General features: G+C 39.0%; 2 protein-coding genes and 1 long non-coding RNA gene across 3 annotated transcripts; 1 reads left to right on the top strand and 2 right to left on the bottom strand.

The window, feature by feature from the left end:
* Positions 1-4,421: 4,421 nt before the first annotated feature.
* Positions 4,422-5,858, top strand: LOC111983274 (uncharacterized). Its single transcript, XR_002879871.2, has 2 exons — positions 4,422-4,605; positions 5,607-5,858. It is a non-coding gene; the product is annotated as an uncharacterized LOC111983274 (long non-coding RNA).
* Positions 5,859-14,863: 9,005 nt separating this feature from the next.
* LOC136069295 (cytochrome P450 CYP82H23-like) lies at positions 14,864-15,718 on the bottom strand. Its single transcript, XM_065777651.1, has one exon. The coding sequence runs from the start codon at positions 15,716-15,718 to the stop codon at positions 14,864-14,866; it is 855 nt and encodes a 284-aa protein (XP_065633723.1).
* An 8,090-nt stretch (positions 15,719-23,808) lies between these two features.
* On the bottom strand, positions 23,809-24,714 carry LOC136069294 (uncharacterized). Its single transcript, XM_065777650.1, has one exon. It carries the CDS (start codon positions 24,712-24,714, stop codon positions 23,809-23,811), a length of 906 nt encoding a protein of 301 aa, XP_065633722.1.
* Between the last annotated feature and the right edge of the window lie 329 nt (positions 24,715-25,043).

The following is a 25,043-nucleotide window of genomic DNA, read 5'->3' as shown; positions in this document are numbered from 1 at the left end:
GAACATGGGAAAGTACTATTAAGTGTTTGTTTGGAATAACTTATTTAGTTGAAACTGAAAACTTTTGCCGAAAGTACAGTAGATAAAGTAAAAGGTAACTAAAATAGTAAGTGGAGCTCAGTGAATAGTACCAAAAAGTGCAAAGGATCCATGAAATAGTAGCAAAAAATTAGNTAAAATTGATTTCCTGATCTCCATTTAAAAAAAAAAAAAAAAAAAAATCTGATCTTCCAAAGCTATCTTTTTAAAGTAATTACGTTGCCAAAATCCTATCTCACTAAACATTTTTGATCTTCCAAAACTCTCTTTTCAAAGTAGAAATTTTTTTTTATTATTAATTCTATTTTAATTCTAGTTTTAAGGTTTCCCCTTTTTCAAAAATTCCATCAACTAATGAAATCATGAAGGAGGCTCCCTTTTGTGTAATCACTTGATTCAAACCTCATCAATCAAAGAAACACATTATTCACAACAGAATGATGGGATCTTGAGGATGGTTAGTGTAACATCTCAACCTAATTGCATTATTAATTTTATGGGTTTATATACTTGGTATTGTCTTAATTACTTTAAGTGAATAAAACTTTGATATTGTGATATTACAAAAGATATATGCTCTTTTAATGATAGAAAGAAGTTTATAAAGGTAAGGGTTTATATGCAAAGTTATATTGTTATTTGGGCCTTTCTAGAATATAAGCTTATAAGGAGGCAAAGTAAATTTTAAAAAGTTGTAAGGTGAGTCATCAGCTCACTTTTCCCCTTAGCAAACACGTGCCCCACCCAAAATCCTTTTCTCTTGTCTTCTTTGCTGCACCAGAACATTTTCTTGTTCTTCTTTCTTTGCTCTTTTCTGTTCATTTTCCTTTGCTCTTACACGGCAGCACCATCTCACACTCCAACAACCCTCCCTCTTTCACCAAAACCACATATCTCTCTCTAAAGAAGAAATTTAAAGATTAATATCAAGTTTCAGCTTCAAAGTTTGTGGATAAGTAAATAAAAAACTTATCTCATTTTGGGTATTTTGATAGTATAATTGTTTTCTTTAGTTTCCCTTCTTTATTCTCTAATTTGATTGTAGAAGCTGAAATTTTTGATTTTGTGCTAGTAATTTGAAAGATTGAAGATTTATGGTCAATTGGATGCTTATTAACATATTTTAATATGTATAGTATAAGTATAAAAATACCCAAATGAAATGAAGGCCAATTGCGTTTATTTGATGATTTTGTGAGAAAATATGTTAAAGCTGTCACTGTGACAGATTTGGTGTTTACAACAAGAAAAATTTGGATTAAATAATTTTCTGTGAATTAGGATGCTAGGAATAGTTATTATGAATTCTAAGACACATATGTTTGTAATGGAAGCAGTCTCACAGCAATTGGATCAATATAAAAATAATGGTTTAATTTCTAAATTGCATAAAATTCTGTTAGGACAGATTTGAACATGTTGTCTTGTATGATTTTTAATAAATCATGGTTTTATGCTTTGACTCTGAAATTGATATTATCATTACTAGACATACAGAGGAGTGACTCTGAAAAATTTCATGAAATTTGGATGTGTTTAGATAGCCCATTTTTATTTTACAAATGAGGCATATGCTGCTGAAATGAGCAGTGAACAACAAATCATATACTTGACTTTGAGGATTTAATTCTAAAGTTAGGATGAATGTTTTGAGCTATAAATTGGTATGCTCATCTTTTGGTATGTCTAGATCATAGATAAATTTTTTATGCCTTGATTTCTCTATGGTTTGGTACATAACGTGCTTGATGAATGTATCTTGTATTTGGGGAACCTTGTGTGATGGGAATTAAGATTTTCTTGAGTTTGAGAGTTAGGTTGTGATTGGTGTATAAGTTTATATATTTAGGAAGAGTTGTTGGTAATAAGTTTTGGTCTTTCATTTAGGTGATGAGAACAAGAATGTGGACACTTGAGCTCCTTTTATACAAATCTCTTGCGTCTTCTTTTTTCAGGTAAGGGATATGTGACATGAGTGTTTGATAAGTATAAGGATTGTTTAGAAAATTATTATGCATTAAACTTTTTAATTAGAGATATTAAATATAAACATGATTTAAGTAAAGATATATGTTTGTAATAAATATAAGCATGATTTAAGTAAAGATATATGCTTGTAAGTTGTTCAATCTTATATATATGATAATTTTAGCATATTGATGCTTTTACTTATATCATGAACATAATATTTAAGAATGAAGTGGATATGCTACTATTATGAAATATTTGTGTAAAAGTATAATTATCAGAAAAATATAGTTTTCGATTATTCCATTTTTATGATCTGAACTTAGCCAGTAGGGGTTATAGTACTGGTATTTCTTTGGAGATTTTGATTGGCCATTATAAGTGGTGAAGACTCTACTGTACCTGCCCTTGTTGGGAATGGCCAACTGGAGAATGCCAACCGACCCCCATGGTTGATGATATGATCACACCAAAAGGGGTGTACTTTCTGATATGATCTTGGAATTTCCTAGCATTGTGGGGAATGTTGTGACAGACTTACAACTGGACTAAATAATATGTATCATAAATGAGCTATTAAGCTATTTGGAATTTATAAGAAAAGTATAATGATAAGAAAGATATGTTGAATGTGTTATAAGTCTAATGGAAAGTTTATGATAAATATTTAATAGTCTATTTAAAGATAAGGTTGCTGAATTATTTTAAGTTCCTTATTACGTTCTTTTATTATTATATAAAAGGATAATGATGTATTTTCATCTGAAAGTTCATAAGTTATTTTAAGAATAATATGAAGACTATTTATTAAAGTGGGTGCACCCATAAAATATTTGATTTACATGCATCCTTATTAAATGCTCATGGAGCTTAAAACCTTACTGGGTTTAATAGCTCACCCTATTATATTTTAGTGCACGGGTTCTTTTCTAGAAGCAGTGAGAGTATTAGAGGTGGCAAGGAATCTATGATTCTCATTTGTTAGAATGTATAGTTTTTGTTGTATAGTAGTTTAGCTCTTTTGTTGTATAGGAAGAATCAAGATATACTTGATCCTTTTGAGCACTGATGTAATTCAGAACCTTAGCTTGTTCCGAACCCCAGTTTTATGTCTTAGGGTTAGGTTTGTAAATAATAGTTTTATTAAACGTTTAGCTATGTAATATTTACACAAATACCTTAAGTTTCAGCCAAGTTGTAATCTTGCAAAGTTCGAAATGAAATGGAGTTTCAAAGTTTTACGAATTTTGTATATTATGACTTTTATGCAAGGAAATAAAAAGGAATACAAGAAATGATTTTTGATAAGCACCTTAAGCTTAAGTTGGTTCATGTTAGTATTGAGGTAAACTTGATATTAACATGTTGGTCATGCTTTAAATTTTGAAGTATAGGTTTGGGTCGTGATAGTTAGGACTTCCCATCATAACGTGGAAAACATTGAGATTTTTAGTTTTTTTCAACATTAATTCTCGCAAGTCACGGGCCTCTCAAAAAGGTTTTTAATGTAAAACCATTTCTTCCTTTAAGATCAAAACTATAAATATTTAAACACATTTACTATTCTTAATGTATGCAAGATATCATGGGAGAAAGTTTTATATATATATATATATATATTTTGCATTGCACATATTTTTAAGGGATAATCAAAATTATGGTACTGACTATGGTAGGGCATAGTGGAGTGTTTAACACCTTCTCTACGCTTAATCTAACCCCTAAACCTGTTCTAGCTCCAAACAATGTTTATCTTATTTGGTTATAGAAACTAAATTTGGAAAAGCCCACTTTTTAAAATTTAGGTCATCAATCACACCTTTAATAAATCCCAATGATTGGTAGCGACTCCAAACCAAGGAAGTCAATACCGTACAGGAGGCTGTACCGGTTTGGCCAACGGTACGGTATATTTCGGATACCGGTCAATATCGGTGTACCGTTTTGGGTTTACCGCTATTTTTTACTATTTTATACAATATACAAAATTATATTTCTAATAACTCAATATATCACTTTAACAACTTTTTATATGTTTTGGTAGAGTTAGAGCATTAGCTACAGTAAAGCTAAATAGCTATATAGCTATTTTAACTTCATCAAAATACAAAAATATATGTTACAATAATAGAGCCATAACTAAAATAAAAAATTTAAACCTTTAAAAAAATTAAAATGGTTTACGTTAACAAATAAATTTTTTATTATTTGAAATGCCTAGAGTTTCCAAGTACTACACCTATAGGGTCAACTATTGGAAGTCCCAACCCATTAGGATTTTTATTTTTATTTTTTCAGTCGTTTTTTTCACCTCCACACATCTTGCTAACAGCTGTAGCCCATTAGTCTTTTATTTATTTTTTTTTCATTCTTTTTTTCACCTCCACACGTTTTGCTTTGAAGTCTTTGTCACTTGCTCTTTTTCATTCCTGTTTCTACTTTCAGGTGAGTGTTCCAAAACTAAAAACAGAGACAGACCACGCTGAGAAATAAATGAAGAAGATGAAGTGGCTATACAAACAGAGGCCGGCGAAACAAAGGAAAAGAAGAAGAAATGCGTAGCAGAGACAAATACGAAGAAGAGGAGGAAAAACCGAGGTAAGATTGACGAGGTGGATCTTAAAATTTGGGGGTTTTCTGAGTTTTTTTCTGTTCCGTCCGGTATCTATTTTCCGGCCGAAACCCGGTATTTATCCTGGTATGTCCGAAACGGCTCCGGTACAGCCGGTATCTAAACCGAAATGAAACAAGAGCATTTTTGTACCGGCCTAAGCTCCGATACGGAAAATTCCGGCGGTACCGGCCGGTACGGTACAAAATTAACTTCCTTGCTCCAAACACTCACTTTTTGCACACTAGCACCACGAATGCAATTAGTGAAAGCAATGCACACACGAGATGGACTGTGAGAGAGGGAGAGACGACATTTTGTCTCTCACACATACATTGTGTCACCCATCTTCAAAAAATTCATCATTAAAACCCTTGGAGTATGATGTCAGTTTTTTCTAGCTTGCGCAGGGTTGTCAACAATTAAAACTTTTCTTGTTTATAATGGACATCTTGTTGGGGAAGAATTCTCTCGTAGTGGTTTTCCTTTTGGAGTGTTCTCCATCAGTTTTCTCCTTCATCTCTATATTGTGCATCTATTGTTTTATGATATGGTGCATGTTGGTATACAATTAATTAATCTACTGCATAATACGCAACTAGGGTCTAAACTACCTATTCTGTTTCTTGTTATAATTGAAGCTAATTCCCCAAATATGTCTCATAACATAATTTCTTACCCAATATTTCAAAATGAACTTATACATTTACTGGTATATTTTCCACATGCCTAAAAGAAGTTATAATAGTTTACAACAAGGGAAAAAAAGTGCCAAAACAGATAGTTTATTAATCAACGTGAGATAAAAGTGGAAGGAAAAATGATGATGAAGGTTCACCTTTTTCTAAACTTGAGCTTGATAAAATAGAAATGTCATTCCAAGGCCCCATTTCTTCATTTCTAACATAATCAAGCTCTTCAAAATTTGGTTGATCAGGGGAAATTTTTTGAACTCCCTCTAACTCCATCATGATCTCCGTCATTGTAGGTTGTTTCTCTCCATACAAGTACAAACATCTTTGTGCAAGATTAGCAATTTCCATGACTTCATGTTTATTACCATCCTTCCTTACTTGAGTATCAAGTATGTCAACGAGACGGTTCTCTTTACTGAATGAATGAAATATGTAGATAAATTTATATCTTCTTGTGATCTTGTTAAAAAAACTGGCTTTTTTCTAGTTAAAAGCTCAATAAGGACTACTCCAAAACTATAAACATCACTTTTTTTTTTTGTAAATTGGCTTGTTTGAAAGTATTCTGGATCCAAGTACCCAAAAGTACCATATACTAGTGTGGTTACATGACTTTGGTCAATGGCCACTAATCTTGAAGTTCCAAAATCTGCTACTTTTGCTCTATATTTGTCATTGAGGAGTATGTTTGAGGATTTTATATCTCGATGGTAAATGGGTTGTGAAGCTGCCGAGTGTAAGTAAGAAAGAGCTCTTGCAACTTCTATGGCAATTCTTAAGCACATATCGCATGTTAGTAATGGAAATTCTTCATTCTCTTCACGAATGTACTGAAAAAGTGTCTCATTGGGAATAAATTCATAAACTAACAAAGGAACTTCTATCTCTAAACACCACCCAAGCAATTTGACCACATTTCTATGGTTGATTTGGGAAAGAATGATAATCTCATTAATGAATTTTTCAATATTCCCCTTATTCACTGTGTTACACTTTTTAATTGCCACAATTCTTCCATCAGCTATAACATTCCTTTATAAACTGTACCTTACCCACCTTTACCAAGTATTCTGTTTTTGTTAAAATGATTGGTCGCATTTTTCAACTCCTTTGAATTGAATAATTTTGTCTTTTGAACATTGTTGTCATTTGAAGATAATTGTTGTTGTAATAATAAACCACCATTCTTTATGAAGAAATTTTTCTTGAGCTTGATTTTATTTCTTTTCTTTATCATTTTGTACAAGCACCATATAATAGTGAATAGAAACAATGCCCCAAGACTTGAACAAATAAATGCACAGGTCAAGAAAATTAAATAGAAATATCACATCAACCTAAATTTGGATTATATAATATTATGAATAAGTGTGAAATAGATTTGGACAAAAGTAAAATGAATTGTAAATATCTTTCACATGTTTTAAAATAAGTTACTCATTTTTTTTTCTTTTTTTACATTAATATTTCTCATAATATCCTAGAATATAAAATGGTGTTAACTACTAATTAATTTCTTAGAAAGAATAAAATTTATTATTTTGTTTTATGGAAACATTTTTTATACATGAAATTTATTGTTAGGTACTTGATTTTTCATGCAAGTCTATTGTGTTTTAAGGGGCTTATGAGCCCAACATAAATTTCCCCGTTGCATGGCTCCAGCTAACTTTGCAACATGTACCTGGCAGTCCTACCTTACATGAGCTTAAGCACCTAATTGGCGAATTCTTATTATAGATTATAAAATTTACTACCAAAACAAATTGTATAGTAGTGCTAAAATACTTCACTCATTTCTAGGACTAACCAAAATTCTTCACTCATTTCTCCTTTATTTTCTTCCATTATTCAAATACCTCACATCTCCTTTTATATGTTGACTTTGATTAAAGTATGATGTCAAATTTTTTATCCCTTTTTAGTGAACAATGACGGAAAAAGATGAGCTTGTCCTCTCTTCTCACACCACATTCAAGCTTACTGTAAAAATCTATATCATAATAGATTAAAAAATGTAAATTGAAATGAAAAATTATGCAACTTTATAGAGAGAAATTGTCTTTTCAAGATAGATTTGTAATATTAGATAATAGACAATCATATTATGATTTAGAACATTTTTAAGGTAAAAAAAAAAAAAAAACCAGCTTCTATATCATACCCAAATAAAAAATCAAAGAAAAATTTTGGAAAATGAAAATGAAAAAGAAATAAATAATTTCCTCAAAAAAATAAAAATATCTATTTGAATGTGAACTTGAATTTGACTTGTTAATTTGGTAAAATTGAGTTTTAATGAAGATAATCAATCATATTCACTAAGTCTTCCATTTAAGATTCTTCCATTTAAGATACTAGCATGTAACTAGTTTAGTAAATGTTCTTCCAGGTTTTTCTGTCGCTAAGAAAGATTGGTCTTGTCCCATCTTCTCTTAGGCTGTAGAATAGTCTTTTCCCTCTCCTAGTGGAGGTGTTTTTGTTCTCTTGGGTCAACGGGCTTGTCTCTTGAGCTAGTGGGTTCTCTTTCGGGGGATATTGAGATACAGTTTGTCTTTCTTTTGTTTTGTTATTATAGAGGACCTAACAAAAACCTAGAACAATCTCTTTCTCAATGAGAGAGAAGGATCTGGCTTCTCCCTTAGGAACCAAGTTCGGTCTTCTGATTTCATCATTGCAGTCAAGTTCTTGACAAAGAGAGTCTTGAACATGGAAGCAGTGGCACGAACCTTTCGGCAACTTTGGCAAACAACAGGTGGTTTTAAGATTCGAAACCTTGATAACCACATTGTTTTGTTTGTTTTTAAGAATGCAAATGATGTTACACGAGTTCTCCAAAGGGAACATTAGCGCTTTGATAAGCACTAGTTGGTCATGAGGAAGTATGATAGTGATATTGCTGTTTGTGATATTCCTTTTAATTTGGCTACATTCTGGGTTCAGGTCCATGATATGCCGTTAGATTCATGAACAAAACGGTAGCTGAATCAATTTGTGATACTCTGGGTATAGTGTGTCATTCTACAGGAGGGACTGATATGGAGGGTGGCAAGTTTCATGTGTGTTAAGGTTACTCTGGATGTCTCTTTACCTTTGTGCCGAGGACGACTAATATCTCTGGAGAATGGCGAGAAACATTGGGTAAGTTTTAAGTACAACCAATTACCTAACATTTGTTATTGGTGTGGTTGTTTAGATCATGATGATAAAGACTGCTCTCTATGGATTTGAAGTAAGGGCACACTTTCCCCAGATCAGAAACAGTATAGTCAAAGTTTACAAGTAGCTCCATATCGATCGTCCAATAAGCCAGTGATTTATGTCCTTGGTTACTATGGAAATTTTGATACTCCTATTTCGAGAAAGATGGCTGAGAAGGGAACCTGCTCGGTCCCCACGGAGCAGCCTCTAGCTAAAACTGCTCCGGTAGCGAATAACCTCGATATGGCAAGCGATATTCATGATGGTGTCATTACTGAGGATGAGTTACTAGCCAAAATGTTGCACAGGCTTATAGCGAGCCTATAGTTGGCTATGAGTGTTCAGCCAAGTCCACTCCCCATGTAAATCCTTTCCTTCCAGAGAGTGATATCCCAGGGATTACTCCCGTAAATCATGGAGATTTTCTTGATAAGTTAAAAGCTCATACACTAAGTTGGGGACCGAAGAATACGAGTTAGTTCAAAGATGGTGATCCTTTCATAATTAAACTCAAGGAAATCGCTTGTGATCTTCATAAATTTGATGATCCATTGAGCAAGTTTGATGAGGCAGAGAGTCAAATGGCCAACCTGCCATTACCAAAATCCTGCTCTGATTTCCCTGAGGTGGCAACTGAGATAGTAGGGCCATTTAAGGCAGGCATAGCCATTCTTATTGCCCATTAACTAAGCCTTTGGTTTAAAAAAAATTTGCAAGTCTAACGAGCCTAACTTCTCCACTCCTTCAGCCCATTTGAGTCCTAGGCCCAGGTCCCCACTGTAGGATATTTCTAATAATCATAGGCTTTCAAGTGCGAGTAAGTCAAAGAAACATGCTAAATGGATTACAGTAAGTACGAAGCCTATTTCAAATAATGAGGAGGCCATAACCTCGGAGTTCACAAGAAAGCATCCCCAAAGTGAAAACTTAGTATACCTAGATACGAAGAGAAGAATTGTTGAAACTGAGGGCACTCATGGAGATTCAACTCGTTTCATCGTGTCGGCAGTTCCTACATCCTAGCCATGTTGGTCACCATGAATTGTCTGAGTTGGAACTACTGTGGGTTTGGGAACCCCCATGGAGTTTGCAAGTTTTCCAATTTGGTGAAAGCTAAAGGTCCCAGCTTGGTCTTTTTGATGGAAACAAAGAAGAAGAAGGCTTACCTAGAAAGACTGAGATGTTGTTTGGAATTCAATAAAATGTTTATTGTTCCTCGAAAAAATTTGAGTGATGGGCTCGCTTTGTTTTGGATAAAGGAGCTTGATTTACACATCCGTACTTTCTCGCCTCGGCACATTGATGCGGTGGTAAACCCAAGAATCTGTGACGCCTGGCGCTTTATCGGCTTTTATGGAGCCCCTGAAGTTGCTAACAGGGAAGATTCTTGGTCTCTACTCCGCCACCTTGGTTTGCAATTTGAAATGCTGTGGGTTTGTATAGGTGACTTCAGTGAAATTATGAGACTGGAGGAATAATCAAGGGGTCCTGTCCGCCCAGAGAAACAGATGCAAAGCTTCAGGGATTGCTTGAATTTTTGCGGTCTAAAAGACCTAGGCTTCTCGGGTCTTCCCTTCATCTAGAGCAACAAACGATTCTCTAGGTCCATAACTTGGGTAAGATTGGATCGTGCCACCACTTCAGCAGATTGGATGATTAAATTCCCATTAGCCAGGCTTCACCATTTACTAGGTTTTTCCTCTGATCACAAGCTAATTTGGTTATGATCCGATGACATTCATAAGCGTTTTTTCAGAACTCAAAAGCCATTTAGGTTTGAGGCCATGTGGTTGAAAGATGATAGATGTGAAGGGGTAGTTCATTCTACCTGGGATATGGGCTCTATTGGTAATCCAATGGAGAGTGTGCTAATGAAGGTTGGGAATTGTTAAGACAAATTGAGTACATGGAATAGAAGGGTATTTGACAATGTAAGGATTTTGTTAGCTCAAAAAAGAAAAAAATTGGAGAAAGCTGATGCATTGTCAATGGTAGGGAGAGGGCATGAAAGAGTAAAGGCTCTGAATGAGGATATTAATAAATTGATGGCAATGAAGGACTGTATGTGGAATCAAAGGGCAAAGACAGATTGGTTAAAATATGGGGACCAAAACAAAAGTATTTCCACTGTCAGTCCTCTGAATGTAACAAGAGGAACTTTATTACGGGTCTAGAGAATGAAACTGGGGAATGGGTTTAAGAAGAAAATCAAGTTGGTGATATGTTCATCAGCTATTATTCAGGGCTCTTTTCGTCTTCAAATCCTGTATTTTTTGACCTTGTGATAGATGGGGTTGAATCAAGGATTTCTGCAAGTGTGAATGATGATTTGGATAAGCCTTTTGAAGCCTTTGAAGTCCAGTTTGCTCTCAATTAGATGGAGCCTTCTACAGCACCTGGCCCCAATGGCTTACCGCCTTTATTCTACAAGCAGTTCTGGACCAAGGTGGGTGTAGAGGTCATAGAAGTAGTGCTTTCTGTTTTAAATTCAATTACTATTCCCAACAACTTAAATCATACTCACCTAACCTTATCCCAAAAATTCAGAGTCTTAGGTGAGTTATGGATTTTAGGCCTATTAGCTTAAGTAATGTCCTATATAAATTTATTGCTAAAGTTCTTGCAAATCGTTTGAAACCCCTCCTCCCCCAGATAATATTTGAAACTCGGAGTTCCTTTATGTCGGAAAGACTTATAACTGATAATATTGTAATTGGAGTATATGGCCTTAAAGCTTGACACGAGCAAGGCGTATGACCGGGTTGAATGAGTTTTTCTTGAGAAAATTATGTTAAAGATGGGATTCAATCAATCTTTCATTCACCTCATTTTCATGTGCATTCGATCAGTTACCTACTCCATTATGCTAAATGGATAGCCCCATGGCTTCATCATTTCGAAGAGAGGGCTTTGCCAAGGTGACCCGCTTTCGCCATATCTGTTCCTACTTGTCATTGAAGGTCTTCACGCTCTTTTCAAGAAGGCAGAATCTGATGGTCGGTTAAAAGGAGTGTCTCTTTGTGCTGCTGGCCCATGGATCTCTCACCTTCTCTTTGCTAACGACAGCCTTGTGTTTTGTAGAGCCATGATTTCAGAATGTGTAAAGATTCAGTCAATTTTGTAGCTCTATGAACAAGCCTCGGGATAGAATATAAACAAGGGGAAAACTAATATTTTCTTCAGCTCAAATATTAGTAATCAGACCAAAGCAGCCATCACAGTGTTTCTAGAAGTTCCAGTTGTCCAGAAGTATGAGCAATACCCAAGCCTCCCAACTTTGGTAGGACGGGACAAGAAAAAATCCTTCAGTAAGATCAAAGAAAGAATTTGGAAGAAGCTAAAAGGGTGGAAAGAAAAACTACTGTCACAAGCGGGGCGTGAGATACTCACAAAAGCAGTGATTCAAGCAATTCCAATGTATACAATGTCTTGCTTTAAAGTTTTAAACTACCTAAAGGCCTTATCAGGGATATTGAATCTTTGATCAGGAAATTTTGGTGGGGCTACAGAGGTGAACAACAAAAAATTCATTGGGTTAGCTGGGAGAAAATATGCCTTTCTAATAATGAAGGTGGGATGGGCTTTCGAGAATTGAGTAAATTCAATGATTCACTCTTCGCTAAACAAGTCTGAAGGCTGAAAAACAATCAAGACTCTCTTATCCACAAAGTCTTCAAAGCTAAGTTTTTTCCAGGGGGATCCATAATGGAGTGTGATAGCCCAAATAAAGGTTCATATGCTTGGAAAAGCCTTTTCCAGGCAAGGCATGTCATTGAGTTGGGATCTATTTGGAAGGTTGGTAATGGGGAATCTATTAAGATCAGAAGTGATAAGTGGCTGCCTAAAATAACAGCCTCTAAAGTTTTCTCTCCACTATCTGGTTTGGCACCTGATGCTAGAGTTAGCGACTTAATTGATGTTGTCTCCCATCCTTAGAAGGTGGAGTTGGTCAAGCGGGAGTTTATTCCCCAGGAAGCTAACCTGGTCCTTGGTATCCCACTAAGCTGTCAATCCACCCCAGATGAACAGGTGTGGCTCCCCTCATCTTAAGGCACTTTCACAACACGTAGTGCATATAAGTTTTTGGATAGTACTGCGAGGCAAGCACTGCTTGGGTGTCCAAATCCTGATAAAAATCATTTTGTGTGGAAGGGAATCTGGAATCTACATGTTCCACACAAAGTGAGACTTTTGATTTGGGGGGCTGTTCATAATGCTCTTTCCACGCTTTGTAACCTGTGGCGAAGGAATGTTGTTTGTGTTGCCCTATGCCCAGGATGTTAGGCTGAAGGTGAAGACTCATTGCATGCCTTGCGGAGTTGCAAAATTCTCTATTGAATCTAAGAGTCTGATGAAGTGGTGAGGAGACTTTTCAGGTACAAATTTTCTTCCTTTGCTGATTTAGGGGAGATGTGTTTGAGGATGGGGAATCGGATTGATGTTAATCTCATGACCATAATTTTTTGGCAAATCTGGAATAGAAGAAACTCAGCTAGAGTGGGTGATAAACCTATCGAGGTCCACCAAATCTGACAAAATCATAACGCATGAAATAAAGGTGTAGAATCGTAGATTGACATAGTCTTTTTTTTTTTTTTTTTTTTTTTGGCTGAAAAAATGGGTTTGTAAGCGTGGTCATTGTCCTTGCACTGCTTAAACCCCCTATGGTTTTGGATCACTTGGACACTAATAAAACTTGTTATTACTCAAATTCATAATTTTTAAACTTGCAGTCGTAAGTGTGATTGGTTAGAAAAGTTTCCTACTATGCCACTTCTCCATATGGCTTTAGGAACTAACCAATATTAATAATGACAAGATAAGTTTTATTTATTAAACACTTTCTACCCCCACAAAACAGACACACACATAAATATAACATGTTCTTCTAATGGCTAATGGCATCCACTCATTAGCCAAAATCATCTAAATTCCCGGGTATAATGAGTTAGAGACTTCCTTTAAACCAGTTTAAAACAATTTTTAAAAAAAACTATATTCTATGGAATGAGAGTTTAAATTACGTGACACCATAAGCACTTTGGAATGGATACAATTACCCCTTAACCATGGAGTATTGATTTAAATCAAATGATGATTTCAAATTAATTCATGCACTCTGTGATCAAACAGTTGAACATCTAAAAAAAAATGCTAAGCCAAAAAAAAATTTGTTTTGACATAATTTTTTGGCAAAATTACAAATTGCACATTTTAACTTTGTCTAGAATTCAATTCAGTTCTCTAATTTTATTTTCATCCAATTTAGTCTTCTAACTTTCAACTAATTCAATTCAGTCCTCTCATTAATCACCGTCAAAATTGAGCCGTTTAGGACCCCAAAACAATGTAGTTTTATATTGAATAAAGTTGAAAATTGGAGAATATTTATTTCGAATAAATTGAACCAATACAATAGGAAGAACTAAAAGAGTTCCATGTCATGAACTATGTATTATGTACAAATGCTTTGGGCTTGTTGTCCTGTCACTCCCATGTGTGATCCGGTCAAATATTTAATTGTACTTGCCCTTAAAAAATAAATTTTTGAAGAATAGAATTTTTGGTGGAGAATAGGATGTTTTAAAAGTTGGGGTTTTGTTGGAAAACAATTGGTTCATGGTTTATCTTGGATATATGGTTCATTTGGGGTAGCTGTTTGAAATCTTAGTGAAAGATTAGACTGGTTATCTTATTTTTGCTTTTTGTGAAAAGAAACTAAAACGTTGTAGTTTTGTATTGAACAAAGTCGAAAATTAACAACGAAATTTTGACAATGACTAAAAAGGGGGGGATTGAATTGAACAAAAAATAAAGTTAGAAGGCTGAATTGAATGAAAGTGGAGTTAGATGACTAAATTGAATTCTAGATAAAATTAGAGGGTAGAATTTGCAAGCTTGCTTGAGCGTGCTAGAGCAAGACCATTGGGCATGCAATAGTTTGTTTGACAAACAGAAAAGGCTGATTGTGTATATTGTCACCTTGCCAATGCCAAGCCCCCTTGGGCAAGAGTCGAGCGTAGTTCAAGCAGAGTACGGAATATCATAATATTCTCCTATTATGATTATTATTATTATTTTCAAGCAACTTAAAAATAAATAAATAAATAAAACCGGATTGTCCAAACAATGTTGTATGGTCTATAGGTCAAAAACCAAAATTGACGTTGTTCAAGCCTTCTCCCAAATCGATCAAAATTCATTCTCTCAAATCATATTTCTCCCTCGATGACCAATATCCTTTTATTCTCTCAAATCAAATCCCCTCCCTCCATTGGATATTTTGTATATCAAAGTAGCTTGTAATACAAGTTTGATTCCTGTTTGGTATGTGAACAAGTGTTACTATTTATCTTTTCTTTTTTTTTTTTTTTTTTTTTTTTTTTTTTTTTTTTTGATGTTCATTAAGCCAAATCTCAAGCACCGAGTCAAGTTCCTTAGCTGTTCTCTTCATGAAACCTATATGCCCTTGGTAGTCCATCCATTCAAGATATGGAATAGCATCAGACAAGACAAACACGCCAGCAAGATATAGAGCATCCTTGATGGCACTTTGAAAACGACATGCCTCACTCCTTTTTTCACCATATGTGGTTGCTGAAAATCGCTTACCAACAATCATCCTGAGGCTGATATTGAAGGTCATGTGCTCAAACAACTTACTAATAGTCACCACCTTGTTATTTGTACAAAGCAAGTGCGAGTCTTTAATCAAAGACTCCACTTCTGAGAATCTTACATGCTTGAGCTTTTCAAGCCTATGGCTTGAGAGAAGCTCAAGAGTGGCCATCTTTCTCACATCACGCCAATATTGACCATAAGGAGCAAGAGCTAAAACAGCATTGTTGTAACCCATGTATTTCCCAGCTGCTATGCTTGCCCTTGTAGCAAAAGTTCTATCATTGGTGGCTAAGAATTCCTTTGCCATTTCCCAACTACTCACAACTATGAATCGGTGGAAACCGATCCTGAGTGAGAAGAATGAGCCAAATTTATCGGCAATGGCTCCAAGAGATTGGGCAGCTGGGATTTGGCTTCCTAGAAGATGGAGGTGGCCTATGAAGGGCAATGCCCCAGGTGGTTCAGGAATTTCAATGTGTTTGGTGTAAGCCTTCTTGGTTTTTGATGCAATTTTTAGGACAGCATAGATTGCTAGCATTACAAAAAGCCCAAAAATGGTTTGGATTTGAGAAGAAATCTCCATGGTGGTCTTTAGATCTTCGGATGGCAAGCGATATTAGATTTGATGTGCATTTATAGAAGTCACTTGTGTCCTTTCCTTTTATGGAAAAATTATTAGATATTCTCTTAGGCCTCCCTTTATATTTTTGGTGAACTTTATAATGAATTTAATGAGTGAGTCCCTTCATAAATGTGAAAAAAATAAATACTCTCTTCGTCCCACTTTGTTTATCCTATTTGAAAAGTCAAATTTTTTAAGGGAATATCATTTATTATTTTGTCTACTTTTTAAAAATGTATAAGTTTATAAAACTACTTTTAAATAAATTTATCAAAAAATTAAATTAGTAAATTAATATGGGTATAATAAGAACATTAATAAATTAATGACTTTTATTTTTAAAAACAAAACAATATTTTAGAACATATTAAAATAAAATAGAGGACAAATAAAGTGAAACGGAGAGGGTATTATTTTCCGTACTTTGAGAGTAATTAAGAATTACTTTTTAATTGTGGCAGTAAAGTGTTGACTCAATATTATTGCATTGCATATGGACCGAAGATGTTGAGACGCACGTCAATCCTACAGTTCAGCCAAAACAAAACAACAAATGGAAAATTAGGTACGTGAACAATAATTCTATTTTTGTGGTCTTTAGATGATTCGAAATTTTTGTGGTCTCTAATTTTCTGTGCTTTACATAATATTTTGTTTGTGGTTCTATTAAATTGAATTTCATGTAGTTTGAATTATTGAATTTTAAGAATTTATTTTTTATTAATGGCTCAAAGACATTTGTAGAGTCTCTTTACAAATGTCTTTGAGATGGACCTTTTTGTGACAATGTATGAAGTGAGCTAGGAGAATAACACTAGGGCTACTCATAATATCCATTCAAACAAGGCATTGTTCTCCACGTATCAACCAGTGGATCAGGGAAAATTTTTTAATGGGCAACTCCTCGGCATCCAAAGTTGGAGGAAAGAAAAAAGTTTGGTCCTGATGATGCTGAGAAATTCACCAGTGAGTCACACAATGTCTTCACGCTCGTATGTTAACTTACACAAGACAAAGGAGAAAACCTATAAAAGGACACCAGTGTGGTGCCGGCCAAATACCCTCCGAAGGTCAAGTCAGAAAGTATTCTCATAACTCTAGAGTGCTAGAGACGGTAAAATAATGCGTACCTCTATTGATGAGAGTATTGGGGCTTTTATAGTAGTCGAAAGTTTTTCCTCTTAGACTTGGCATCCAAGTCTTTTCCTTGTAGGAGTCATCCTTTTTAGAGTCCGAAACGTGGTGGACAGATCTTCTCCTTATAGGGAAGATTTTTACCAAATATATGAGATTTCTAGAGTCCAAGTAGCGCAAGGACTCTGTTTGGGGCCTTACGAGAATGGGCCAAAATATTCCCACTAAGGGGTCCAACAGGCCCATGGCCAACCAGCCCATCTTTCTTCGCTCTGTCCGTATCAGGTTCGTCCACATGAGATCCGTCCACTTAAGGCCCCGTGCAAATGACAGGCTCGTCTATCCTTACGTCCGCGAACTGTAGTCGGCCCGTACAATCACAATAGGCATCCTAGCGTGTATTTTCTCCCTTTCAGTTGCCCCCTCACCCGATGGGTCCGTCATGCATAAGAGAACGGACCCATGGGGTGACGGATTTAAAATCTCGATCATGTTTCCATGACACCTAGATCCGTGAACTTTCATCCGTACATTGCTGGATCAGAAGTTAACACATTAATGAGCTGTGCCAAGTGTCATCCTATCAATGGCCATTATTTTGGAACGAGGTGTCGCTTCGTCTTTCGTGCACATCCTTTATAAATATCGACCCCTCCGCCCCTCATTTTTCCACTTGTTGCTGGAAGAAATTGTCAGAGCGAGTCCGTCACACCTGTCAGAGAACAGTCCATTCACTCACACACCCGTCGCCTGCCAAAACTTGCTTACTTCGATCTTCTGGTGAGTTGTTTCCTACCCGTCCTCTTTTAATTTTAGCTCTTATTTATCTCTTTTTACACTTTATGCGCCCGTCGTTCTTTCCAAACCCGTCAGAGTCTTAGGTTTTGTCATTACCTGTAGGCCATGTCTAGTGCGTCGAGTAATCAGTCGGTCGCCCGTAATGGGGCGGATTACAAAAAGGTATACCCGTCAGGTCCCAAAGACCACGACGTCCCGAGCGAGGAGAGTAGTCCGTCATCATCCTCCTCGTCCTCAACAAATGAGGGCTTGGAGATGATCGAAATACAAGAGGGTTCAACTGACGACGAAAAGCCAATAGTTAGGTCCGTCGTGGGAGCTAATGGACTTAGGGAGTTCATCATGCTCCCAGAGTGGACGGTACACGCCTTCACATCTACTATCAAGGAAGGCCATTTTAACACCCTTAGGGCCCGTTACCAAATCCCAGACTACATCCCACTCCGTCTACCCTACATGTCAGAAAAATGTTATTACGAAGGAGTTGACGGAGTAGGTGTGTACGAACAAGTGCTTAAGGCTGGCCTGAGATTTCCGTTAAGTTCGTTACATCGCGAACTCTTAAACTACCTAGGTATATCCGTTAGCCATGTGTCTCCTAATGCCTGGAGAGTTTTCATTGCGATGGAGGTTCTGTACGGAGCCATGTTGGACAGTGGGAGAAGACTTACGATAAAAGAGTTCCTCCATTGCTACCGTCCGAATGAGATAGACAAGTCGAGGGGCATGTATAGCTTCGTCCCTAGGAGCCCCGTCCTGAAAGTTATTTTTGAAACCCCGAACTCAAATAGAGACTAGAAGAGCCGCTACTTTTTCATAGAAGGAGATAATTGGAAATCCAGGGGAGACGGACTTCATGCCCGTCGACACAGTTTGGGGCATTTTAAATCCATCCGGTATGGCCCGTTATAAATGACTCCGTGCAGCTTAATAATTTTTATAATGTTTCTAACGTCCGTCCTCTTTGATGCAGTTCGACAGCGTCCCTAGATTACACTTGAGGAATTCAGTTTCCTTGAAAGAATTTTTTCAAAGACAAAGCCTGAGGAGCGGACGTGGGCCAAGCTCGTCAACCTCAACACCATCTACTGGTATTGTGATGGGCCCAAGCCAACCCCAACGACTTTAAAGTACGAGAAGCAGACCCGTTTACGTGAGTCTGTCGACCCTTATGACCTGTTTTTACCGTCATTATCATTATTATTTCTTAATCCTTCTACCTTTTTCAGAGATAGAGGATGCAAAAAGGCGAGCAGCTATAAGACTCCAGGCCGCAAAGAACAAAGAGGCTGGAAAGGACCTCATGGGGACGGGCCCTAACAAACAGAATCTGAAGAGGAAATTGCCCGCGAAGGGTGACCGTCCACCAAAGCAGACCAAGGTCCCCCTAGAGCCGGTCGTCGGCTTGATGGCTGAGGGGAATAAGTCGGTCACTCCGGCTAAGCATGGTGCGGGCAAGGGTCTGATGACGGGTCCGTCTAGCAGCCAAAAGAAGCCACCCGTCTTGCTCCGTGAGGACTCCAAGTATGCCCTGGAGAGGTTGTCGTCGATCATTACTACCGACGACTACGATGATCTGGGGAATCACTCAACGGAGGCGATAGGGGAGACAGGCCTCTTCAACATTGCTCAGGTAATTACTCTGTCGTCTTTGGTCCATCCGTTCACCATTTTTTGCCTTTAAACATTTTACTTATGCATTTTTGTTGTCCCTCAGGCTATGATCATGATGAAGGGCATGATGGGACGGTGTCTCAATCATGAGACGACCATTGGCCGGATTCGTGAGAAAGCCAAGGTGATGGAGGAGGAGCTGCTCGATCTCAGGGCCTGGAAGGTCGTCCAGGAGAAAAAGCTAAAGATGGCCGAGACGGCCCGGGACGAGTCTATCCAGCAGACGGACCGTCTGAAGAGAGCCCTGGTAGAGAAAGACAATGAGGTCCGTCAGGCAAAGGATGATGTTGTACGCGAGTACCGCGACTCCGACGCCCTCATTGCAGAGCTGAGTCTTGTTTATAACGACGGGTTCGACGATGCTCTCCGTCAGGTGAGGGCGTTGTACCCAGATATAGACTTATCCACCGTCAACGTCACTGCCCCCGAGCCGTCAACCGTCCAGCCCGTTCAGTCTGAAGATACTGATGTTCTTTTCGACGAGAACGTCCTTGTCCGCAAAGCTCCTATAGATCAAACTATTGCGGACAGCTAGGCCAAGGATGTTGGGGACCGTCCAGCTGAAGAGGGAGAGGGAGCTGATTTGTAATAATTTAGTTTTGCTAATTATTCCTCTTTTTTTTTTCTTTTCTTTTTTTGAATCAAGTGTGGAACAATTTTTAATACTCGTCATGTTTATGGAGTTTATATATACATTGACCGTTCAGTATGTTCACATTCTGCAAGGTCCGTTGACCTTTGTTTTATCTTTGTGGAATGCATGTTTTTATTTTAAAGCATATTTTTATGTTAAAATGAACTCCGTTCCGCTTATACGATTCCTCCGTTCATTAATCGTTTAACCAAGGGTCGTCATCTCTCAAGATGATTTGTAGGACTTATAGAAATACCATTTGTTTTAGAATGGTCTGTTTAGTACGTGGATTTAGCCTGAATTCTAAGTGCTATCACCCTTTGAGATGACCCGTTCATCTTGTGGTTGTTATTTTTGAGCCCGTCCATTGTGTAGACTTAGCTTATTCCATCCTCTTTGGATGATCCGTCCAACTTACGGACGTTATTCTGGGTCTGTCCATTACGTGGACTTCATAGTTATCATCCATTTAGGATGATCCGTCCACTTGTGGACGCTATTACTTGTCCGTCCATTATCTGGACTAAGTAGCTACCAGCCTTTTCGGATGATCCGTCCATCACGTGGACAATATTACTGATCCGTCCACTATCTGGACTTAAGGTTTTTATCCTCTTGGGATGATCCGTCCATCACATGGACAATCTTGCTGGTCTGTCCATTATCTGGACTTTAAGGTTTTCATCCTCTTGGGATGATCCATCCATCTTGTGGACAGTCTTACTGGTCCGTCCATTATCTGGACTTTAAGGTTTTCATCCTCTTGGGATGATCCGTCCATCTTGTGGACAGTCTTACTGGTCCGTCCATCATCTGGACTTAAGGTTTTCATCCTCTTGAGATGATCCGTCCATCGTGTGGACAATATTTTTAACCGTCTGATATTGAATTAACTAGATTAAGTAGGAAAAATTTAGGAGATTCTGAAAGAAATCTTTATAGGAAAAAAGGTGCCTGCCCCATTGGGCTTAAAAAGGCACTAGTAGAGAGATTTGTTCAAAGTAAAGGTAAAGAAAAATAAATGGAAATAGTTGTTCAAATCAAAACTACTGAAAACTTTAGAAATAAACTAGAAAGTTGGGGGGGGGGGTGGGGGGGGGGGGGGGGGGGGGGGGGGGTTGATGCCTTTTTATGTCGTCTTTATTGGTAGTATCTCCGTAGGTGCTCTGTGTTCCACGGGTGTTGCAATTTCCGCCCGTCCATGGTTTCGAGGTGGTAGGTCTCCTTCCTCTGCTAAGACGAGATCTTGTAAGCTCCTTCCCAATTTGGGCCAAGTTTTCCTTGTGAAGGATCTTTAGCTGCTCCTATTACCTTCCGTAGCACAAGGTCCCCGATCTGAAAGTCTCTGTGTCTGACTTTGGAGTTGTAGTATTTTGCCATGAGGTTTTGGTATCGGGCCATCCTTTGTTCAGCTGTAGCCCGGACTTCGTCGACTAGGTCTAGCTGTAGCCGCAAAGCCCCTTCGTTCTTGTCTTCATTGTAGCTCTCCACTTGATAACTTGTAAGCCCTATCTCTGCTAGAATGACAGCCTCGCTCCCGTATGCTAGCCTGAATGGTGTTTCTCCCGTGGGTGTTATTGCCGTTATGCGATATGCCCACAAGATACTTGGTAACTCATCAGGCCAAATGCCTTTTGCCCCCTCGAGCCGGGTCTTGATGATTTTGAGCAGGGACCGGTTCGTGACTTCAACTTGCCCATTCGCCTGCGGATGTGCGGGTGATGAGTAGTGATTTCTGATGCCTAATTCCGAGCAGAAATCTTGGAATGCCTTATTGTCAAACTGTTTTCCGTTATCGGAGATGAGTACCCTTGGTATCCCGAATTTGCATATGATATTTCTCCATACGAAACTCCTGATGTTTTTCTCCGTGATAGTCGCCAGAGCTTCTGCCTCCACCCACTTAGTAAAGTAGTCGATCCCTACAACCAGAAATTTCAACTGTCGCGCAGCCATCGGGAGAGGGCCCATGATGTCTAGCCCCCATTGGGCGAACGGCCAAGGGGCCGTTATGGGTGTTAGTTCTTCGGTTGGTTGCCTAATTAGGTTACCGAACCTTTGACATTTGTCGTAAGTCTTGACTTTGGCTTGTGCGTCCTTCTGCATTGTAGGCCAATAGTATCCTACTCGAATCAGTTTGTGTACTAAAGACCGCGCCCCCGAATGGTTTCCGCAGATACCCTCATGGACCTCTCTCATTACATAGTCTGCTTCCTCGTGGCCCAAACACCTTAGGTATGGTCGTGAGAATCCCCTCTTGTATAAGACGTCATTGATTATTATGAATCGCGAAGCTCAGACTTTCAGTTTTCTTGCTGCGTCTTTGTTGTCTGGGAGCGTGCCTTCCTTCAGGTAGGCCGTTAGTGGCGTAGTCCAATTGTATTCTGGGTTTACTTCCTGCATTTCTGCCCTACTGTTAATGATTGAGGAATTCTGGATGAACGACAATACTTGATCGGGGGCCATCATGACCTCTGCGGAGGCGGCTTTCGCGAGCCGGTCAGTACATTCGTTCTCCTCCCTTGGGATTTGGACGAATGTGACCTGGAGGGTGTCGATCCGTCTCCTGACCTCTTCTAAGTATTTCTTCATTTTTTCCCCCCTACACTCATAGGCGCCGCTAATCTGACTGACTATTACCTGCGAATCGCAATGTACAACCATGGCCTCGGTGCCTGCTGCTTTCCCTAAGTCTAATCCTGCCACTAATGCCTCATATTCGGCCTCATTATTGGTTGTCGGGAAGTCCAGCCGAATCATACACTCGATTTTATCTCCGTCAGGGGTTTGAATTACTACCCCGGCGCCTTCAGCTTGCCTGTTTAATGATCCATCCGTGTGGATGTTCCATTGTCTGAGGGCTTGTGGCTCCTGCTGCTCCGTTTACGTGTATTCGGCGATGAAGTCCGCCACTGCTTGGCCCTTTATTGCGGTTTACGGTCGGTAATGTATGTCAAATTCGCTCAGCTCTATCGCCCATAGGGCCATTCGTCCGGTGCTCCGGGGCTGCTCATTGCTCTTTTTAGGGGTTAATTTGTCAGGACGATGATGCTGTGGGCTTGGAAGTATGGTTTCAGTTTTCGGGCTGCAGTTATCAGTGCGAAGGCGAGCTTTTCCATATGGCGGTACCTTTCTTCAGCCCCCCGGAACCCCCTACTTATGAAATAGACGGGTCGCTGAGTTCCTTCCTCTTCTCTTACTAGGGCCGCGCTTACTGCCACCTGCGAAGCTGCTAGGTATAAGTAGAGGTCTTCTCCTGGCTTGGACAGGCTGAGCAAGGGTGGCGAGGCGAGGTATTTCTTCAGATCTTCAAATGCCTTCTGGCACTCATCCGTCCACTCGAATGATTTCTTTAGGACGCGGAAAAATGGTAGACACCTGTCCTTTGCTTTTGAGACAAACCTGTTCAAAGCAGCAATTTTGCCGTTCAAGCTCTATACGTCCTTTACTGTCCTTGGCGGTTCCAGCTCCATGATGGCCCGTATCTTCTCTGGATTGACTTCTATTCCTTTTTGGGACACCATAAAACCCAAGAATTTTCCCGCTGTTACTCCGAATACGCACTTGCCCGGATTCAGTTTCATGTTGTATGACCGTAGGGTATCAAATGTCTCTTGGAGGTCGCTCAGGTGATCTTTTTCGAGTGGGCTCTTGACCAGCATGTCATTGACGTAGACCTATACGTTCCTCCCTATCTGGTGTGCGAACATTTTGTCCATTAACCTTTGGTACGTTGCCCCAGCGTTCTTGAGTCCGAATGGCATCACTTTATAGCAAAGGGGCCTTGGCTGGTGACGAAGGACGTTTTCTCCTAATCAGATTCCTCCATCTTAATCTGATTATAGCCTAAGAAGGCATCCGTAAAACTTAGGAGCTGGTGTCTGGCCGTGGAGTCGACTAGCACATCTATCCGCAGGAGGGGGTAGCTGTCCTTTGGGCATGCTTTGTTAAGGTTCGTGAAGTCGACACACATTCGCCACTTTCCACTAGCCTTCTTGACCATGACCACGTTCGCTAACCACTTCGGGTAATATACTTCCCTAATGAAACCTGCCTCGAGTAGTTTTCTAACCTCTTGCGCTATTGCTCTGTCCCGTTCGGGAGCGAACACTCGCTTTTTCTGCTGAACGGGTGGGGTTGAAGGGTTCACGTTCAGCTTGTGTACTATGACAGAGGGATCGATCCCGGGCATGTCTTCATGGTTCCATGCGAAAACGTCTCGGTTCCTCCTGAGGAATGTTATGAAGGCCTGGCGCACAGGCTGGCAGGCCAATGTTCCTATTCTGGTCGTCCGCTCTGGTTTTGATTCGTTGAGCGTTATCTCCTCCAGCTCTTCGACCGGTTCTGCGACCGTCCACTGCTCTTCTATGCGCATTGTCTGATGATGATCTTCCATTTCTAGCATGGCAATATAGCATTCTCGGGCGGTTACCTGATTCCCTCGCAATTCCTCAATCCCATAGTCCGTTGGAAACTTGATCATTAGGTGGTATGTTGATGTTGCTGCTTTCCATGAGTTAAGTGTGGGCCGTCCGAGAATACCATTGTAAGCGGAGGAGCAGTCCACCACGAGGAACATTACATTCCTAGTGAGTTCTTGCGGGTAATCGCCCACCGTTATCGGGAGTGTGATGGAGCCTATTAGGAATACCCTCGTCCCTCCAAAACTGACAAATGGAGCACTCGCCAACATCAATCGTGCTCTGTCTATCCCCATTTGCTGGAATGCTGGATAGTATAGATTATAGAATGTCTGCTGAGCTACCGTTGTCGATTAGTACTCGGTGGACGTTGTAGTCCCCCACACGTATGCTGACGACCAGCGCGTCGTCATGTGGATGATGGAGTCTCCTTGCTTCTTGTTTAGTGAATCCAATGATAGGGCTCTCTACCCGTGCGGTATTAGGCGTAGAGCCTGTTAGATGGACGTTCAAGACCGATCTGAGGTACGTTTTTTGAGCTTTTTTGGAAGAAACAGTAGCTGCAGTCCCTCCCACTATCATCCTTATGTCTCCGATGGGGGGTCTCGGACACTCGTTATCCCGT

The sequence above is a fragment of the Quercus suber genome, unplaced genomic scaffold (assembly GCF_002906115.3).
Source record: "Quercus suber isolate HL8 unplaced genomic scaffold, Cork oak 2.0 scaffold_161, whole genome shotgun sequence".
In the NCBI taxonomy this organism is placed as follows: Eukaryota; Viridiplantae; Streptophyta; class Magnoliopsida; order Fagales; family Fagaceae; genus Quercus; species Quercus suber.
Note: the sequence above shows the minus strand (reverse complement) of the source record. Positions and strands in the feature narration are given on the sequence as shown.